We start from the raw sequence: 18,771 nt of genomic DNA on the forward strand, positions 1-18,771 counted from the left end.
ATTTTTAAATATATCTAATAATTTTAAATATTATTAATTGTATATTAAAAATTATTTGTTATAATTTAAAATATTAATTTTAAATATCATACATGTAAATATATAATATTTTATATTATATAAAATAATAAAATATTAGTTTTGGTCATAGTGTTTTATCATAGCAATAGTAACCCGAAGACACCCGAGTTGGCTTAGAAGTCATTATGTGTTCCAAGCTGGCCTTGAACTTGTCATGTACTTGCCTCAACTGGCTAGTACAGGTGCCCATCACGACACGTGACTAGACTTCAGTTTTGATAAAACAAAACTTGTCAATTTGGTATTCTATGGATCATACTTTTACCATAAAAATTTGACAAATTTTGTGTAATCCAAGATTGCAAAGTTTTTTTTTTCCAGAAAGTTTTCAATTTTGGATTATATACTCAGTTCTTTAATTCTTAAAAAGTCTGTGCATTTATCAGGAGCGCTGCACCTAATAAAACCTTTTACACTGACAAATGTTGGTTTATTTCCAGTCTATTAGTAATACAAAATCTTGATATAAAGACAGAAGTCATTAAATGAATAATTCCACAAAAGGTTGAAACTACATGTTTTACTCTTAAATGACATTATTTGTAAATATTTAATTTTAATGTTTTATTTTTTTAAAAAAGGAAGTATCTATGGACAAACTCTGTAGACACACACACAAAACCGACCAGAATATTTGTGGATGAACTGTAAATACTGACTTTTTTCCCTGCTACATTATACAATAACCATAAGAATAGCCACAAATACGTTCATCCTATATCACATGTCCACCCATCTTTATTATGATATAGGTATTATATAAAATCCACTAATTTAGTAACTAACTGTACAGATAAACGGCATTAAGTACGTTTACATCATTGTATTCCTGGTTCATTCTGTAGTCATTTTTTGTTGTTGTTGTTTAGTGTGAAGAATCAATGAAAAGAAATTGCTTTTATATACTGATATCAATCGTTAGTTACCCAAGCCATTTATTGAAAGGACACTCCTTTTGTCACTGAATGGCTTCAACATTACCATCAATCGTTTGTCTATTGTGTGCGGCGACACCTCTGTGTTTGTTTTGCTTGTTCTTGTTTTGTTTGGCTGGCTTAAGGTCCTTTTGCTTTACTCAGATGAAAATCCTAGGTATGCAAGGACTAGCTCTTCTAGTGCTGTTTGGCTTAGGCCTTGGCAGCCAAAGGCTTCTGGGCTGGGCTGGCTCACTCGGACTTATTTTTATTTTTAAAATAAACAAAATTAGTTAATTTATTTACATTAAATGCTGACACCCTACAGGTCCCCCCCTTCATGGTGACCCTCCCCCCCCCATCCCCTTCTCCTCTGAGAGGGTGGGACACCCCCCTTAGCTATTCCCCCACTCTGGCTCATCAAGTCTCTGCCAGAATAGGTGCATTTTCTCTCATTGAGGCCAGACATGGCAGCCCTGTTAGGGACTGGATACCACAGTCAGGCTACAGCTTTAGGGACAGCCATGCTCCGGCTGTTGCAGGACCCACATACAGAGTGAGCTGCATGTCTGCTACATATGTGCTGAGGGCTTCATTTAAAGTGTGTTCCTTGGTTGGTGGTTCAGTCTCTGAGAGCTCCCAGAGGTCCGGGTTACTTGACTCTGTTGGTTCTCCTGTGGGGTTCCTATCCCCTCCAGGGTTTTCAATCCTTTCTCAACCTATTCTATAAGGGCACCTGACCTCATCCAGTGTTTGGCTGTGGGAATCTGCATCTGTCTCAGTCAGCTGCAGGGTAGAGCCTCTCAGAGGACAGCCATACTAGGTTCCTGTCTGCAAGCTTAACAGAGTATCGTTAATATTGCCGGGGACTGGTGTTTCCCCTTGTGATGGGTTTTAAGTTGGGCTGGTTACTGGTTGGCCATCCCTTCAGTCTGTTTCATCTTTGTCCCTGCATTTCTTTTAGACAGGACAAATGTTGGGTCAAAAGTTCTGAGGGTAGGTTGATGTTCTTATTTATCTGTTGGGGGTCCTGCCTGGCTACAGGAGGTGGCCTTTTCAGGCTCCATGTCCCCACTGTTAGGCATCTTGCGTAAGGTCATCAGCATTGGCTCCTGGGAGCCTCTCCAATCTCAGGTCTCTGGGACTTCCTAAAAATTCCCCACTCCCACCCCCCACCTCCACCCTGGCAGCTGCACATTTCCATCCATTCTTCTGGCCCTCTGGGTCGCTCCTGTGTCTCCTGTCTCTCTACCCTCTCCTTACCCTCATTCCTCTCTCCCATCCTTCTTCCACCCAGTTCCCTCCTTCCATCTGCCTCCTGTGACTATTTTGTTCCCCCTTCTAAATGTGATTCAGGCAACCTCACTTATTTAACTTCTTTGGGTCTGTGGGATGCTTCATGGGTATTCTGAACTCTATGGCTGATACCCACTTATCAATGGGTATATACCATGCATGTCCTTTTGGGTCTGGGTTACCTCATTTAATCCACCATATAAACAAATTGAAAGAAAAAAAAATCACACGATCATCTCACTGGATGCTGAAAAAGCCTTTGACAAAACCCAATACCCCTTCATGTTAAAAGTCTTGAAGAGATCAGGGATTCAAAGCCCATACCTAAAAAGCAGTGTGCAGCAAGCCAATAGCCACTCAGACTTCCAATATCAGTCCCTGAAAATAGGGGATTACAGAGCTGGGCTCCAGAGGCCAAAGACTTACAGATACAGGTACTCAGACCTGTCTGTTGGCTTTGATTGCCCATGGCTTGGCACCTGACCGTACTTAATCCTCTTAGCTCAGAGAGAAGTAACAGCAGCCAGCATGGCTATAACTCCCAGCTACAGTTAGCACCGTAGATCTTGAGTTTTAGCACTTAGAATGGCTGGTGCTGCAATTCTTAGAACTTAGGTGTCTAGACCTTTGACCCTAAGGATATATGACCTTTGACCTTGAGCTCCCTGGAGTTCGTCTAGTGACAGACCCTCTTTGGCTATTCACCGCTTTTCTCTAATATTTTCACCATTATTCATAATCTGTGCCCCAAGTCGCTCTCTGGAACTCTTCTTGCCCCTGCTATTGCAGGCATAGATTTCAGACTGTACACAGATCCTTGTGTCCTAGGGCACATGGTTTGAAATAGAAACAGAGGCAGTTGATTAAGAAAGGGGAAGAACACAGGAGAACAGGAGTCATCTAGTGAGCTGAGTGTTAGGATGCTCTCTGAACCTGCTGGGCCATCTGCACACGACCTGCCTCTCCCATAGGTATACCGCAAGCGCTTCTTGAGCATGCTCCGTGTGTTGTGTGAAACCCACCTGGGGAAGAGCTTCTGGTCTTACAGATGTTAGTCTCAACACTGCTATTGTTTTTTCAGTCTCTACACTCCTTACACACTGCAAACTCTGACACCATCTCCACACGACCAACTCAGCCAGCTCTACCCAGGACGAAGATTAAAATGGGCAAGAAACACTGTGTGAGGAATCCTTTGTTGGGACCTCATGTTGCAATACCCGGGGCAGCACAAGTTAGTGTCTACAACTGAATGAATGAGTGAGCGGAACCGAGCAAGGGCGCTCAGGATGCGTGTGACCTGGAAACAAAGGATTGTATTTGCACTAGTCAGCAGATTCCAGTTGTACCCACCAGAAGCCCTGTGTAGGGACCACACAGGCCCTGCATGTTGTGGTCTGACACCCCCACCCCAAGCATAGGCTGTAGCCATTTTGTTCCATGCCTGACAGCTATTTCATATTGTTGCTGTGACATGCCTGACAGTCATTGACACAGAGAAGTGACTTGGCTCAGAACAGGGTCATGCTGACCACATACTCTGTTGTGTTCTGTATGTCCTGAGGTGTGTTAATCTTTTTTTTATATATATAAATTTATTTATTTTATATATGTGAATACATTGTCAGTGTCTTCAGACACTTCAGAAGAGGGCATCAGGTCCCATTACAGATGGTTGTGAGCCACCATGTGGTTGCTGGGAATTGAACTCAGGACCTCTGGAAGAGCAGTCAGTGCTCTTAACCACTGAGCCATCCCTCCAGCCCCTGAGGTGTATTAATCTTAAGGAATTCCACAAAGCTTTACGTGAGACCCATCAGGTTAAAGATCAATATGAACTGCTAGGTCTAAAATGGCTGGAGTCAGAGCTAACCACTAGGCAGCACTTCCTGCACCTGTGTATGAGCTCATGGTGGGTTTTGTGTGTTTTTCCCTTTATAAGCTGACTGAAAAAGGTGTTTATTACTGGGGCTCAGGCCTGAATTCTGAGCTACAATCCTGATTGATCGATCAGTATCAGGGTGTGCCTTCAATAAACCATCCCTGTCTAATTAAGATTGGTGTTTCTGTGGTTTGTGGAGTGACTCTCAGACCTTAACACTGCATAGGAATAAATTATAAGACCTCCATCACACTGTGTGACACGCTTTTCTGGGAAGATGAAACACACAGACACATGCACGCCGCACGGGCACACACACACACACACACACATGCATGCACGCACGGGCACACACACACACACACACACACACACAGAGGCACCCACGCACCATGTACTCCTACACATCCCAGATAGGGAACCTATGACAGACAAAAGTACAGAAACCACCCAAAGTCCAGCTTGGGAAACCAATGAGTTTTATTGCGGTTACTTATAGGAATATAGTAAGAGGTTACCTATAAGAGTATAAATGACTCATACCTGCATCACCAAAGCCCACCCCAGCACGGGTGACAGATTACAAAGCTAGAAACCTGGAACACACTGCACAGACTTCGGTACCTCGGAAGGCTGCTGAGAGTCCTTTCCAGGTGTCTCAGTCTGAGCATCTTCCAGGCAGCTCAGCTGATCTGCTTCTGATGGCTGTGCTTGTCTAAGAGTGAGTCTCCGAGGTCTTTACTGCTTACCCATTTCTGGAGAGGACTGTCTTAGTGAATCCGGCTGGTTTCAAGAACTCCCTGAAGCTGTTCTGAGTTGTTCATTTCCTGTCTTAAGAAGCTTTCCTGCAGTATTTCACCTCCCCCTTAAAAATTCTGTTATCCCACCTCCCTGTAAACACTGTCTGCCTTAAGAGGTTGTAATCTCAGCGAAAACTGCTGCACAACACAAACTCATCACTGGCTTCTTGCTGAGTTACTGAGGAAGTCCTTTTTCTCCTGTTTTGAGAAGAAACTAGCTCCAGAGGTATCAAAGATTCATCTGAGAATCAAAGATTCTCGCTCAGAGTGCCGCATTCAAGGCCCATCGCAAGTAGTCTGCAACCATTGTGACTGAAGCAGGGCCTTCTTATCAGGACTTGCAGCTTCAACCGCAGTGGTCCTTGCAGCCAAGTAAAGTGCTCAGAACAGTTGGCAGCCATCTGGCTGCTTTCCTGAGAATGACTGCTTACTGTTCCTTAGGCGGCCAGGCAAGGGGGAAATTCTATCTGCTGCCATTTCAAAGCCAGAGTGGCCCTCTCCCAACAGCTTCACTGACACAGAGAAAATATTATACGGTGCTTAGATTGCCTATGAAACCTCGATATAAAACAATCACAACAGTGTTCAACAGTACTGAGCGGTATCTAGCGATGTGTAACCTGTCTGCGATCTAGGGTGAATTGGGCCATTCCGTCTCAGTTCCACAGACCTGTGGTCAGTCTTCATGTCAGTACCACAGAGTTTTAATCTACACTTTAGCTGTGAGACCAGACTCAAGCTTTAGTCTTTTTTTTTTTCCCTAGGGTCTTGGTACGCCCCTGAATTTTAGAGTCAGATGATCAATCACACAAAAGGGCCTACTGGGATTTTCTTGTGGATTTCCCTGAGTCTCTGGATAATCTGAGGAACACTGTTAGGTCTTGTGACCCGTGAGCCATGTATGTTTATTCTCTAAGCTCTTCCAGTAGTATTTTGTAGCTTTCATTGTGAAAGTCTTTTACATTTTTTGTTAAATTTAACTCTATCTTAATTTTGGACAAATGTAAGTGAGATTTACATCCCCCCCAGCCCTGATTTCTGCCAAGAAGGATGTGCAAAGGGATGTGCATTTCTGTGAGTCCAAGGACAGCCAGCCTGGTATACAGAGTGAGTTCCAAGACAGCCAGGGCTACATAGAGCGACTTTTTTTTTTTTAAATCAATTTCTGATTATTTCAAGTATATGAGTATCCACTTGATTTCTGTACAGTGATCTTGTATTCTTCAGTTTTGTTAAGCTCATAACCTACTGGTTCTGGTAACTTAAACAAACAAAAAACAACAAAAGAAAACAGAGTCTGTGCATCGTCTACACAGCACCCGCTATTTGCAAAATAGGGCAATTTTGTTTCTTCCTTTCAGACAGTTCCCCTCTGTTTCTTTTCTGTCTGGTTGAACTGGTCAGAATCTCTGGGGCAACACTGAAGAGCACTGTTGAAAAGCTAATATTAGGTCCACCATATGATCTCGCTATGCCACCCCAGGAATACACCCAAAGGACTCTAAGACCTGTTGCAGAGAGGTTTTCATAGCCATAGCTGGAAATGGAACTCATTTAGATGTCCATCAGCAGATAAATGGTTAAAGAAAATATGCTACCTCTTCATTCATAGATAAAATAAAATTTCAACGAAATGGAGGTAGAAATCATGTTAAAAAAAATAAGCCAGACTCAGAAAGATAAACACTGTGCTTTCTCTCATATGTGGAATCTAGATTTAGGTGTGTGTGTGTGTGTGTGGTGTGTGTGTGTGGTGTGTGTGTGTGTGTGTGTGTATGTGTATCTTTGTGTCTTTGAAAGAATTTTTGTAGAACTGATATTATTTCTTCCTTAAATATTTTATAGGATTCAACAGTAAGCAAATATGTGACTGAAAATTTCTTTGCAGCAGCAATCTTTTGCAGTGAGATTTTTAAGTAAAAAAATGTTATTTCTTTAGGAAGGTGGAAAGCCATGCAGGTTGTCTGTTTCTGTTAAATCCTCTATTTGAAAAGTAAATGGTTCATCTCAGAACTCATTTTTGTGCTGCTATAACAGAATGCCAAACAGGGGGGAATTATAAAGAATAGAAATATATTCTCTCAGCTGTAAGCTGGGAGGTCCAGGCTGAAAACACAAGACCCTAATGAGAACCTCCATGCTGCGTCCTTGCCCCTGACAGTAAATCACAGGTTGAGTATGAAGATAAGGACATAACTGGGTATGCTGGCTCACACCTCTAACCCAGCACCAGGGGGGCAGAAGCAGGTGGATCTCTATGAGTTTGAGGCCAGGTTTGTCTGTATTGTGAGCCCCAGAGAATCCAGGGCTTGTCTTAAAACAAAGATAAGGACATAATTTTCTCCTTTTGGAGATCAGTTGATGTCAGATATGTATAACTTAGTACCTTATTGTCTTAGTGTTTTCATTGCTGTGCACAGACACCATGACCAAGAACTCTTCTTATAAAGACAACATTCAATTGGGGCTGGCTTACAGGTTCAGAGATTCAGTCCCTTATCATCAAGGCAGAAACACGGCAGCATCCAGACAGACATGGTCCAGGAGAAGCTGAGAGTTCTACATCTTCATTTGAAGGCTGCTAGGAAAATACTTGCTTCCAGGCAGCTAGGATGAGGGTCTTAAAGCCCACACCCACAGTGACACACCTACTCCAACAGGGCCACACCTAATAGTGCCACTTCCCTGGGCCGAGCATATACAAACCATCACACCTATTGCATAAGATTTTAATTTTAATATTACTTAAATGATACATTTCTGGATCCTATCCCTAGAGATTCTGATTTATTAAGTCTGATCTAAGGCCTGAATAAAAACATTTTTACAGCCTTCCTGAGATTTGACATGAGGACTGGGAGCCATTAGAGTGGATGACCTTGTAAAGGTTCTTCAATGCGGCTGTTGACCACAAGTAGGAATATTAGGTGGGCTTTTGCTGCCCTCTAGCGTCCAGAGGAGGTTCTTTCATTTTTAAGGAGCCTAACGATTTCAGTGTGTTGTGGGTACTGAAGTGTGCGCAACGCACTAACTTGAATGCTCGTGTGCGAAAATGGTCATGTATCTCTGCCCCCAGAACCTTAGAACATTTCAAGAGTCACTAATGTTTTATGTTTTATGAATGTGAGATGTAGCAAAATCCTTCCAAAGGCTCTGTGGAGAGCCGACACTGGCATCCATGGAGTGTCTGTCCAGATATTTCTTTACAAGGGTTATGTGACCCCAGCACCTGTGAACTGAGAGCCATAAACAATTTTATGGAGAAATCTGATGACAGTAACTGTGTCACAGAGGCATGACAATGGAAGCAGGGTCTGCCTTAACCACATTTTCTAGAAACAAGCAAGCAAGGGTCCTTTACTATGTCATGTCCTTCAAAGCCCACAGAGACCTGTCACGGGCTTCATCTCCCCTGATTACTGTTCAGACATGAGGCAGAAGGGTGGATGTGGTGATCCACATACACATGACTAAAAATGGTCTCGCTGTGTCCACCGTATGAACAGCACCTTTGTTCAGGAACCCTGAGTCCACTGTGCTCTCCAAACAGGCATCTTCTGCCCACAAGTGCCAAACCAGCACATAAACTGCAGGGTAGTCTGCAAACATTTTGCCCTAGCACACAGTTCTAACTCCTCAGCTCTGAGACAGAGGAACAGCTCCTGAGAAGCCAATGCAGAGGAGTGTGCAGCGGACGGTCTTTGTGGCATGGTGAGGTCACAGTAGTTGTAGGTCCCGGTGTAGTAAACGGTGCACCAGCAGGAGCAGATGCAAGGTTTGCAGAGTTTGTTGATTTTCGCCTGGGTAGAAGTCAGGAAAATAAAGCCATAGAAGCCTAGAGGGCAGCAGAAGCCTCTGGAAGCCAGAGCCTGTCAACTGAAAGTGATAAAATGCCACGGGATGTGCTGGCAGAGCAAGTCTGAAGTCCTGGCATTTAGGAAGTGGGATCCCATTAGTTCAAGGCTGGCTTGGGTGACATAGAGACCCTGTCCCAAATAAAAAGTTATATAGATTAACTACCTGAAGGTTTGTGATCAGATTATTATGGGTTTCTAAATGTATTGGCATATGCATAAGTCTACCCTGAAGTTTAGTTAGGTTTCATCAGGATCTTATAGATGTAGACTCAAGGTTGTTTAATGTGCCTGTGCTTTGACTGTGACCTGTCTCGTGAGGCTAGGTATGTAGTTTTCCATGTGTGGTATCATGTTAGATTTGTTAAAAATTCAGATTTTGGAACACTTTTGAGTTTCAGATTGAGGTTCGTCAACAGTAAAAGAAATCTGCTCTTTGCAGGCATGTGGACCTGCTGCTAAAACACACGGATTATCTGAGTCGCTTTCGTCTCACTGGAACCAAAATATCTGACGATGAGGAGGGTGGGGTTTATCTTGGCTCACTTGCAGTTTTAGTTTCTATAGTGGGCAAGCATGGCAGAGTGGCTCGGTCTGTGGGAACACGAGGCAGTGGCTGTCCCCATGGTGTGGGCTAGGACGTAGAGAAAGAGTGTGAACCAGGTCTATAACCTGCAAAGGCCTGGCCTGGTGAACCCCTCCCAAGGTCTCCAGAGCTGAAACGTGAGCCTGTGAAGCTATTCCAGACTCAAACCTAACACTGCTTGTTACTTGATGTTTGCCTGTCATTTAGTACCCTTTCTGTGAATGGATGCTCGCATTCCTGAATTTCGCAAATTCATAAAAGATGTAGAAATGGCTTGAGTCTGTCTCGTGTTGAAGTGTGACTTTTCCTAAATCATCTTTAATCCAAAAATTGGTAAGAGATATTTAAGAAAAACATTCATTGATTCATCTATCAAATAATTTCCAGAATATTTTTCCTTGTAAGTAGTAAAAAAAAAAAAATCTTCATAACCACAATTTAAATTTTTTGCTACGATATACTTAGCATAAAATAAACTCACCATTTAAATAACTTTTCTTGGTATACATGTATTATTATATTATTTTGGTGCTGGGGATCAAGTCAAAGCCTTACACCCATTGGCAAAGGTTCTTCCACTCAGCTCCATAGCTGCCCCTTATTTGTTTCTAAGTGCGGTGTTCAGAAGCATAAAGGACACTCAGTTTGGCTGTCACCACTGTACGTTTCCAGAACAGAAAGTGTCCCTGTTAAAACACCATTTCACACTTTCCCAGATCCAGGAAAGGGTGGCTCTTGCTTCGGATGAGTTAGTCTTGCCTTTGCAACTAGATTTTTCAAGCGTCCTGTAGACAAGCAGGCAAAGCAATCCTTACCTACCTCCCTATGCATCGGAACTGTCTAACTCGGGGTGAGCACACATTAAATACTTGTCATGTCTGTCTGATGGATGCTAGATGCTGAAGGAAGGACCAAATGACCTTTTCAGAGATTTTGAACCAAGACCACTCTTAATCTAAACAAGAGTTTAAGTTTATCAAGGAAACTGTTGGCGACACACTGTCCTGTCACCAGGGCCATGAAGTTGGCGTTAATGTGTGAGGCAGGGTGGGCATTGGGGTGGAATGGAGGAAATCTTGCTATGCCTAAGGGCATTCCGATTTTCATAAAACATGTTTTCAGTCAAATATTGCAATCCTGGTAGTTTCAAGCAAAGACTCACAGGTTTGTAGCCCTTGACCAAAAGTCTTGTCAAGAGCCTATCTCAAGGAATAGGCCAGGTGCCACAAGATCTGCAGAGGCAATTGTAAAGATTACAATGGATGGAACTTTCAAGTTAGTCTCATTCATGTGCTTCTGTGGAAGGTGCTGTTTATAGTATCTTCCCACCCACTTCGAGATAGACTACACAGCCTAGGATAACTCTCAGAAATAGTTAAAAGGACAGTAGCTGAGTAGTGGTGCACGCTTTTGATCCCAGCACTCAGAGAGCAGAGGCAGGCAGATGTCTGAATTCAAAGCCAGCCTGGTCTACAGAGTGAGTTCCAGGACAGCCAAGGCTACACAGAGAAACCCTGTCTCGGAAAAAAACAAAAAACAAGCAAATACACAAATAAAGAGCCAGAAAGGTTTATTTATCTTTTTCCTCCAACCTATTTTTACACAACCCCCATCCTAAGCCTTTCAATAATAGCTATCCATCGTTGCCTGACTCACTAAAGTTATGCTTTTACAGTTTAAGAATGTAATGCTTGCCCGACCCTGTTGTATGAGTTCTAGTTATCTCCCCAGTACGATGGTTTAGTTTATGGTATTCCTCTTAGCCTCCATCTTGTTTGAAGAGCATGTAGTGTACATAAAGACTCAGCTGTCTGGAGACAGTTGCCAGACTGTGGAATTAGCAGGGAACAGAGCTATTGTGGGGAGCTCTATGTACAGGGACGAGGAAAGCACAAAGGGGGTATGGCACCAGTGACCACGGCAGCTTTTATCACAGGCTCTGCAGCCCATATAGACAACCAGAAACCCTCATCTGAGCACCGAATCACCACATGAGTTTATCCAAGATGGGGAAAGGTTGGTAATTCTACCCCTGCTTTGTAGAACAAGAGCTCTTTGTGATGTATTTGGTGGCCTGGGTATATCTTCTGTGAGGCAGAGAGCCAAACTCTAGAATTCAGAGGCATTGCATTCTAACACCCTGGAAGCCTAGGAGAGGGATGACTAGGGACGTTAAATGATGTTGATCCCTTCTTTTATCCTGTGGGACGTGGGATGCTCGGTATATACGTATGGATCTATCTTCATTATTGCACTGATTATTTGGCATGTGAAAAGGAGCCACCAAGGATTACGGTTGGGGCCTAACAAGAGCTGTACCAAGGTAGGGAACAGTACGACCAGGCCTGAGCATGCAGTTCAGAGAAATTTATCCCTTTCATGTCTCCTGGTTATCTTACTTCTTGTTTTTTGTTTTTTTTAATAAGGATTTTTTCACTAGATCCCAGATGAATTGGTTAGCGGACACTTGTGTCCTTTGATAACTGAAGTCCTTTGGTTACAGTATTGCTCATCTATTGATTTGTTTCCCCTTTCTTCCTCTCCCCCCCAACCCCCAAGTCCTCCACAGAACTTATCCATGAAATGGGGTGGAGGGTATAGAGTGTGGAAGAGCCTGAAAGCAAGTCAGAAATAGGAAGAATACACGAGCTAGGGTCATGAGATGAGAGGAAGAGGCAGGGACTGTAGAGCTGGACTACAAACTGGGGGAGACGTCAGAATTTTGTATCACTTTAGATATGAAAACGAAATTGATGTCTCAGCTTCATATTGTAATGCTTTTGTCTTTCAAGTGTTTCCGAAGAATCAAACAAAAGCCTAGCGATAGAACAACAAAAGGTAAATCCCGATTCCTTTGGCGCCCTACCCCTGTGGGTGAGGGTTCCACAGATCACCCTTGTGATGACTGGCCCCAGAAGCCAGGCGTTTTCAAGCCCTGAAGACTGTAAAATAAACAGTGAGAACTAATGAAGACTAATGTGGTGGGGAAGAGGCCGGGGCGATCCCATCTTCTATCTGACCTCATGTCACCTCCACCTTTTCCACAGACGGGCACTAGCAGGGAGTTGAAGATCTCGAAGAATTAGATACAGGACAGCAAGGAACTAGCTGTACTCAGGGCATGTGCTCTGGGAGTTGCCAAGTCACCTGTCCTTCAAAGAGCTTCAGCTTCTTATAGGTTGCCCCTTAGCCTTCCCTTCGGCCTAACGCTGTGTCCTCCTTCTTTAGCTAAGAGAACATCCAAGGAAGAAGCTGAGAAACTGCAGAAGCTGCTCGATATCATGAAAAGGTGACCTTTTGCTCTCTCTAGTCTCCCAGCTCCTAGCTTGGATGTGATGCTCGATTAGCCTGCCTGGGCAAGGGAGGAAGGTGGGGGTGCTGATTAGAGACACCATGGAGTAGGTCAGTCCGAGCTAAGAAACTTGTCAGAGCAGAGGGGGCCCGTATGTCTCAACAGGGAAGGGCTATCCATTTTAGACTAGTTCCTCGTAGGCCTGCAATTCAGGGTTAATTGGTAATGGTATTGCTTGTGTTGAGACAGGTGGTTCAATCGAAAGAATAGGTTTGGCATAAAGAAGCCACTACTATTGTGTCTCTTTCCAGCTTCATCCTTTCAAGGGTAGAACTCGGTCTGGCTGAATTCAGCTGCTACACCTAATCTCATCTCTTCCATAGGCCAGTTCTCGGGATACTCTCAGCTATCTTATATTTTTTCCTTAAGATTTTTATAGAGTAGAATTGATTTATGAGAGATGTTGGGGACAGCAGTGGGGACACCCACAGTTCTTAGAATGAGGACCTCATTTCTCACAGTTTGGATATACCGTTTACCAGGCACCACGTTTCTTAGGCCCCAAATAAAACAGATTCAGGCCTTCTGTGGTGGCATCCTCGGTGGTCCCCCATCAGCGCATCACCTGATGCCTATCTGCCTGCTTCTTTTCTTCTGGTTCAGCTTCTCAATAAGGTTGACAGAAAACTGACCCTAGTTCCCAATTCTCTGTGAGGGCTGTACCCTCCTCTGATAGCTTGTCTGAGACCTCTCCCCAGGCTCTCAGTCCAACCCACTCAACCCACTCAACTCAAGAAAAGCAGAGTAGCAGACTTCAGAAGGTAGAAGCCCAGGACTTGTAGGGTGAGGGAAGGAAAGCAGTCTTCGTGCGGTCATTAATGGTTGCCATTTCCCTTCCTAGCCAGGGCTGGCTCCCTCAAGAAGGACGTGTGCGGCGGCTCCTGTGCCCAGACCCCTCTTGCCCAATCTGCAATGCCATGGCTCTGGAAATCCAGCAGTTGCTGGGGGTTGAGAAAAAGACCCCTTCCACTGCACTGAGGCCTTCGCGTAGCTTTTCTTGCCTGGAGGTACTGTCTCCATCCAAAGTGTTGGCTGACCGGAGTTCAGAGCTCAGTTCCCAGCACTCCAGAGACATTTTATTGCCATCCAGGTTCACACAGTCACAATCAACAGATCAGAAATCAACAGATCAGTCAGCTACTCCGTCCACTGGTGACACTGTCCTCCAGTGTGACCATTCTGTTCCTCAGCAACAGCAGGAACCTGAAAGGTCAAATGGGTTCCAGGATGCAAGCGGCCTGTCATCTTCGAGTATGGAAGAGCCTGGGGTGCCTGCAACCCAACAAAGGAAGAGGAAGAAGAGCAAGAGACTTGTCTTGAAGAAAAAAGGTCAGCAGTCCTTGAGTGCTAGATTCCTTCCTATTCCCAGCACCCAGAGTTTCCTGAACCCTGTACCCTCATATTCTCAGTTCCTCCTGTCTCTATGTCCAAATGGCCCCAAGGTGCCCTTGAGTCCAGGAGGCTATAAATGCATGTGTGCTCACATTGCACTTTCCCCTGATCTCTGGAGGAGCATCTCCCGGGGCATCTTGTGGCACAGTGCTTCATCATTTACAATATTTCCAAAGCCCAGAAACTCAACAATCAACAACCATTGAAAGGATGGGTTGTCATCCCCATGATTCTAGCATTCACAGAAGGCCACTCCAAAGTAGACCACAGGCCCACCCTTTGCTTAGTTAGGTTCTACTCTCTCTGCTAAGCTTTCATTTTAGTGGCCTTTATACAATGCCTTAAATGTGTGTGTGTGTGTGTGTGTGTGTGTGTGTGTGTACACATGTGCATGTGTGAGATACTGAAACACCAATGTGCCATCTCTAGTTTTCTTTCTGTAGTTTATCTTTTGCACACTGGATTTTGAGTCTGCCTTTAGAGATCTTTCCACAAGGGGGCAGGGGAAGAGTATGGGACTTTCTTAGTCAAATATTCCTTTATCTCTGCATCACCTAACATTTCCTACATTCCACTGAGAACTATCTTCTTCCCCATATTCTCAAACTTGGCTGTTTCCATGGACAAACCCAGATTAATTTCCCAGTTAAGGCCAAATGTGAAGTCTTGGTGCCTGTGACTATAGTAATGGTAGCCTCAGTGGGTTTGCCACTTATCCAGAGAGCTCCGTAGACGCAGAGAGCCACAGTGTAACACTGAGATGTGTTCTAACCTGCCTCACCAGGTCCAGGGATCTTCCTGATTAGAAGCCATTTCAGACCTCACGAGGGCAGCAGCCTTGTCCTGCAGTGTGCTGGGTTCTACCTCCAAAAGCAGTTGAACTAGCAGGTTGATTTAGTATTGCTGAAACTGTTCCCTAAAGATCCAGCTGCTCCTGTCCCCTGCTGAGCAGTGGCCCCTGCCCTGAAGCAGCACAACCCTGATCTTTGGTGACTTTTTTCTCTGCCTCAGCCCTGGTAGCCCTTGAAAGGATGATGACCTATACTGATCTATTGTGGCAAGTCCACAGTTGATTGATTACACCAGAACATTGAGAGGCTGACAGATGACATGTAGGAAGATCTGCTGGAGCATCATTCCTGCCTCCATCCGTGATTTCTGAGACAGAAAATCACTGTCTACAGTGTTCCAGAAACTCTGGACAGCAACTTGGTTCTGGTCTTCCCTGGAAAACAAGTCTGAGACACATAGATAGTAGTAATCAGCCTCCAGCTTAGATCAGACTTGCTGGATGCTGACAGGCCTTGGCCAGCAGCAACAGAGTTGCCAGATGTTGTTAGCAATGACCCAAAGCCACCTAAGCCTTGTCTCAGGGAGCCATTGAGAGACTGGAGACAAGATTGCTTTCCTACCATGGCTGGCTGCTGATTTGTGACTCTCTGTGTGCTATTACACTGGCCACCATAGCCAATACACAATGCAGAGATGGGGCCTGAGTCCATTGAAGTCTCTGATTCAGTCTTAATAGTGGCATATTAAGGCCTGGCCATGTTTTTCAAGCGCCAGTACACCTTATGCAGAGACTGTACTCTAGGCTGAAGTACCTCTGAGGATGTGTTCCTGACATTTCACAATCACTCAAAGCACTTATCTTTCCCAAACTAAATTTCAACCTAAAAAAGAAATTCCTAGAAATACATTTGGAGAAATCTCATTCAGACAGGGAAAAACTTTTTGGTCAAAGACTTCCTCCATGCAGCAGTCTAAAACAAGCAAAAGAAAGCATTGGCCCAGGACTCTTATCCCACCAAGACAGCCATGTCCCTTAGATCTAGAGTGATCTTGAAAATGGAGCTTTCAGCAGAACTAAACACAGTAGAGCAGAGCCAAGAGAGCCCTAGACCGAGCACAGCGCCCTAAGTTCTCCCATGGAGCTTCTGATATCGCCCAGATTCTTGTGCATACTTGGGGGTCAACATGAATAATCCAACCTGAGAACCCCTGGACCCCTTAGACCAGGGTGAAGCCCAGTCCTTACCTAAGCAGGGAAGACAGAGGACCTAGTGGAATTCAAACCAGTCAAGAGCACACACACTGAGGAGGCTCATGTGCCAGCAGATTTCTAAGCCACACCCCAGGGCTGCTTGACTTTCCCATCTGCTCTTTAGGCTCTTTCTCAGGTAGAATTTTATTTGACGCAGATGAGTTGCCTTCAGGGAGTAGGGACTGTTGAGACCTCCCTCAGTGGAGCCACCCTCTCTATTCCATATGTGGCCTTCAGTTTCTTGACAACGCTCACCAGTTTCTTCACTGGTTCCCAGAGTATCCCTCAGGATTCCTTGGGGCCAAATAACCAAATAAGATTTTCTGCACAACCATTAGATTAAACCAAATGATCTTCCAGCAAAGTTCCTGAGAATGCCCATCCTGGAGTGCCCAGTCTTTATAAGGCTAGACCTTACAATGCCAATTTAGTAGGCTGGCCCAGTATTCAAGAAAGGGCTTCATTTTTATTTTATTTATTTATTTATTTATTTATTTATTTATTTATGTATGTATTTATTTATGTATTTATTGTTTTTTTGAGACAGGGTTTCTCTGTGTGGCCCTGGATGTCCTGGAACTCACTCTGTAGACCAGGCTGGCCTAGAACTCAGAAATCCGCCTGCCTCTGCCTCCCAAGTGCTGGGATTAAAGGTGTGTGCCACCACTGCCCAACAGGGCTTTATTTTTTTAAACAGAAAAATTTCAAGGTGGGAATTCTTCTAGGTCATTCTTCCAAGGTGAAACTTGGTAGGACTGGGAGTTGAAGGGTCTGATGGGGAGACTATGCTCACTAGAGTCCCACCTTTCCAGCAGTGCCCTCATCGCCAGAAGCACCCTCAGAAGCTGAAATGGATAACAAGATGACATTCTTTTCTCACTGGGTTAACCCTGAAGTGAAATGTGACAGGCTGGAGGAACCCATTGTCTTTAAGTCTGAGACAGGAGCCAAACCCGAGACTGGGGAGCCTGAGAAGAGCCACAGATCTGTCAAAGTCCATGCAGAGGGACCCAACAAGGAGAAGCCTGCAAATGATCCAAAAGCCAAGCCTCTCCACGCCAAGAAGAACATTTGACTCTCCTTGGCTCCTGCAGTGCCTGCACAGATCCAGCACTCCTGCCCAACCAACCCTGGGCCCCATGGCTACTCCCACAACTGCTTTAAAACCGTCTATGATTAGTGTCAACCAGCTAGGAAATCAATGTCAGATCTCCTCTCCGAAGGTCCTCGTTCACAGAAAGAGGATAAACATTTCAAGCAAAAAGAGCTCGTAGGCTCCCAAAGCTCTGCATCCTCCCTAACACAGGCTGTCAACCGTCATTTCTGATCCCAAGCAAGTATGCCATGATACTCTCCAAATACACTCTATACCCAGAAAGCAAAGAGCTGCCTGTATTATTCTTTGTTGTTGTTGTTTTCATTGCCATATGTGATAAAGTAGGAAAAGCTCTCTGTGTGGTATGGGTGCTTAAATCTGCCTTTCATTTTGATGGATATATATATATATATATATATATATATATATATATATACACATATAAAATCTCCTATGGGTAAAGGCACTGGTGTGGAGAAGGGAAGGCCCCTTGTTTAAAGCATGTTGCACATGGGTGCTATGTAGCTGCCCGTGGCTACGGATAACTGGGTTCACCCGAAAGAAGGTCTGGGAATGAAAGGGGAATGGAGGGCGAGAGAAAACATGGGGCCAAGACAACATATTCTGATTAAAGCCCGGAAGTTTAATATTCTGCTTTCAAATATAAAGAGGAAGCCCCACCCCCACCACTAGAACGTCTTGTTGCTTCAGCCCGGTGGTGTGGTTGAGGGGAATGCCTGGAGGTGTCTCAAGGCAAGCTCAGCAGGCAGTCTATTCTTTTTAGCTCCTGTAGAGTTTGGGGGTGTATTTATTGTGCTTACAGCAAGCTTGGGGAATTTCCATACTGATCTGCAAGTTAATATTTTAAAAACTGCATTTCTGGTGTAATCTGCAGGAACCAAACATAGGAACTAAACCACCTGATAAGATGGCTAGGTTATCTACTTTCTGCAGGCTATTTTAGGTTATCTATATGTACTTTGACACTGCTGTTGTAGCCTAGATTGGCTGCTGCTAAGGGGAGGTTGCCATAGGATGTTTGCTTACGTGGACTTTGTGGTCCCTGGTCAGGCCTTGCACAGAATGGAGCTTTGCAAAAACAGAGTTGGTTGGTCTTTACAACACATTCTGCTGGCTCCACCCAAGTTAACAATGCTTCATGTACATAAGAAACTCAATAACATATTTTGGGAGTTAGAAAGGAAGAAAAAAGGAAGGGAGGAAGGAATGAAAAGAAAGGAAGTGAAGAGAAAAGAAAAAATCCTAACGAATCCATCGAGCACAGGGCCCTAGGAAGGTCAGCTAGTGTGGTAGAGGGAAGGCAGGAGAGAGTAGCACCCAGAAGGCTGGGGAGGAAAACGGGTCAAGTAGAAAAAAAACTATCAACCAATTGAAGAGCAGCCAATCTGTCAGGTGAGATGACTTGGTGTTGACTGTCAGATTGAGCAATACAGCCTTCATGATATTGAAAAGA

The 18,771-nt window shown here is 44.4% G+C and overlaps 1 protein-coding gene across 2 annotated transcripts; it reads left to right on the plus strand.

Moving 5' to 3' along the window:
• Positions 1-11,524: 11,524 nt before the first annotated feature.
• Spata31f3 (SPATA31 subfamily F member 3) lies at positions 11,525-17,671 on the plus strand. Of its 2 annotated transcripts, none has more exons than XM_076933526.1 (5): positions 11,525-11,736; positions 12,206-12,251; positions 12,642-12,702; positions 13,607-14,094; positions 17,014-17,671. In XM_076933526.1, the coding sequence occupies exons 1-5, from the start codon at positions 11,590-11,592 to the stop codon at positions 17,274-17,276; spliced, it is 1,005 nt and encodes a 334-aa protein (XP_076789641.1). In that variant the 5' UTR covers positions 11,525-11,589; the 3' UTR covers positions 17,277-17,671. The 2 variants fall into 2 exon arrangements, with proteins under 2 accessions (XP_076789641.1, XP_076789642.1); XM_076933527.1 differs by having other exon boundaries at positions 11,552-11,736; positions 17,017-17,424.
• The last annotated feature ends 1,100 nt before the right edge of the window (positions 17,672-18,771 follow it).

This window comes from Arvicanthis niloticus, chromosome 5 (genome assembly GCF_011762505.2).
Source record: "Arvicanthis niloticus isolate mArvNil1 chromosome 5, mArvNil1.pat.X, whole genome shotgun sequence".
Taxonomy (NCBI): Eukaryota; Metazoa; Chordata; class Mammalia; order Rodentia; family Muridae; genus Arvicanthis; species Arvicanthis niloticus.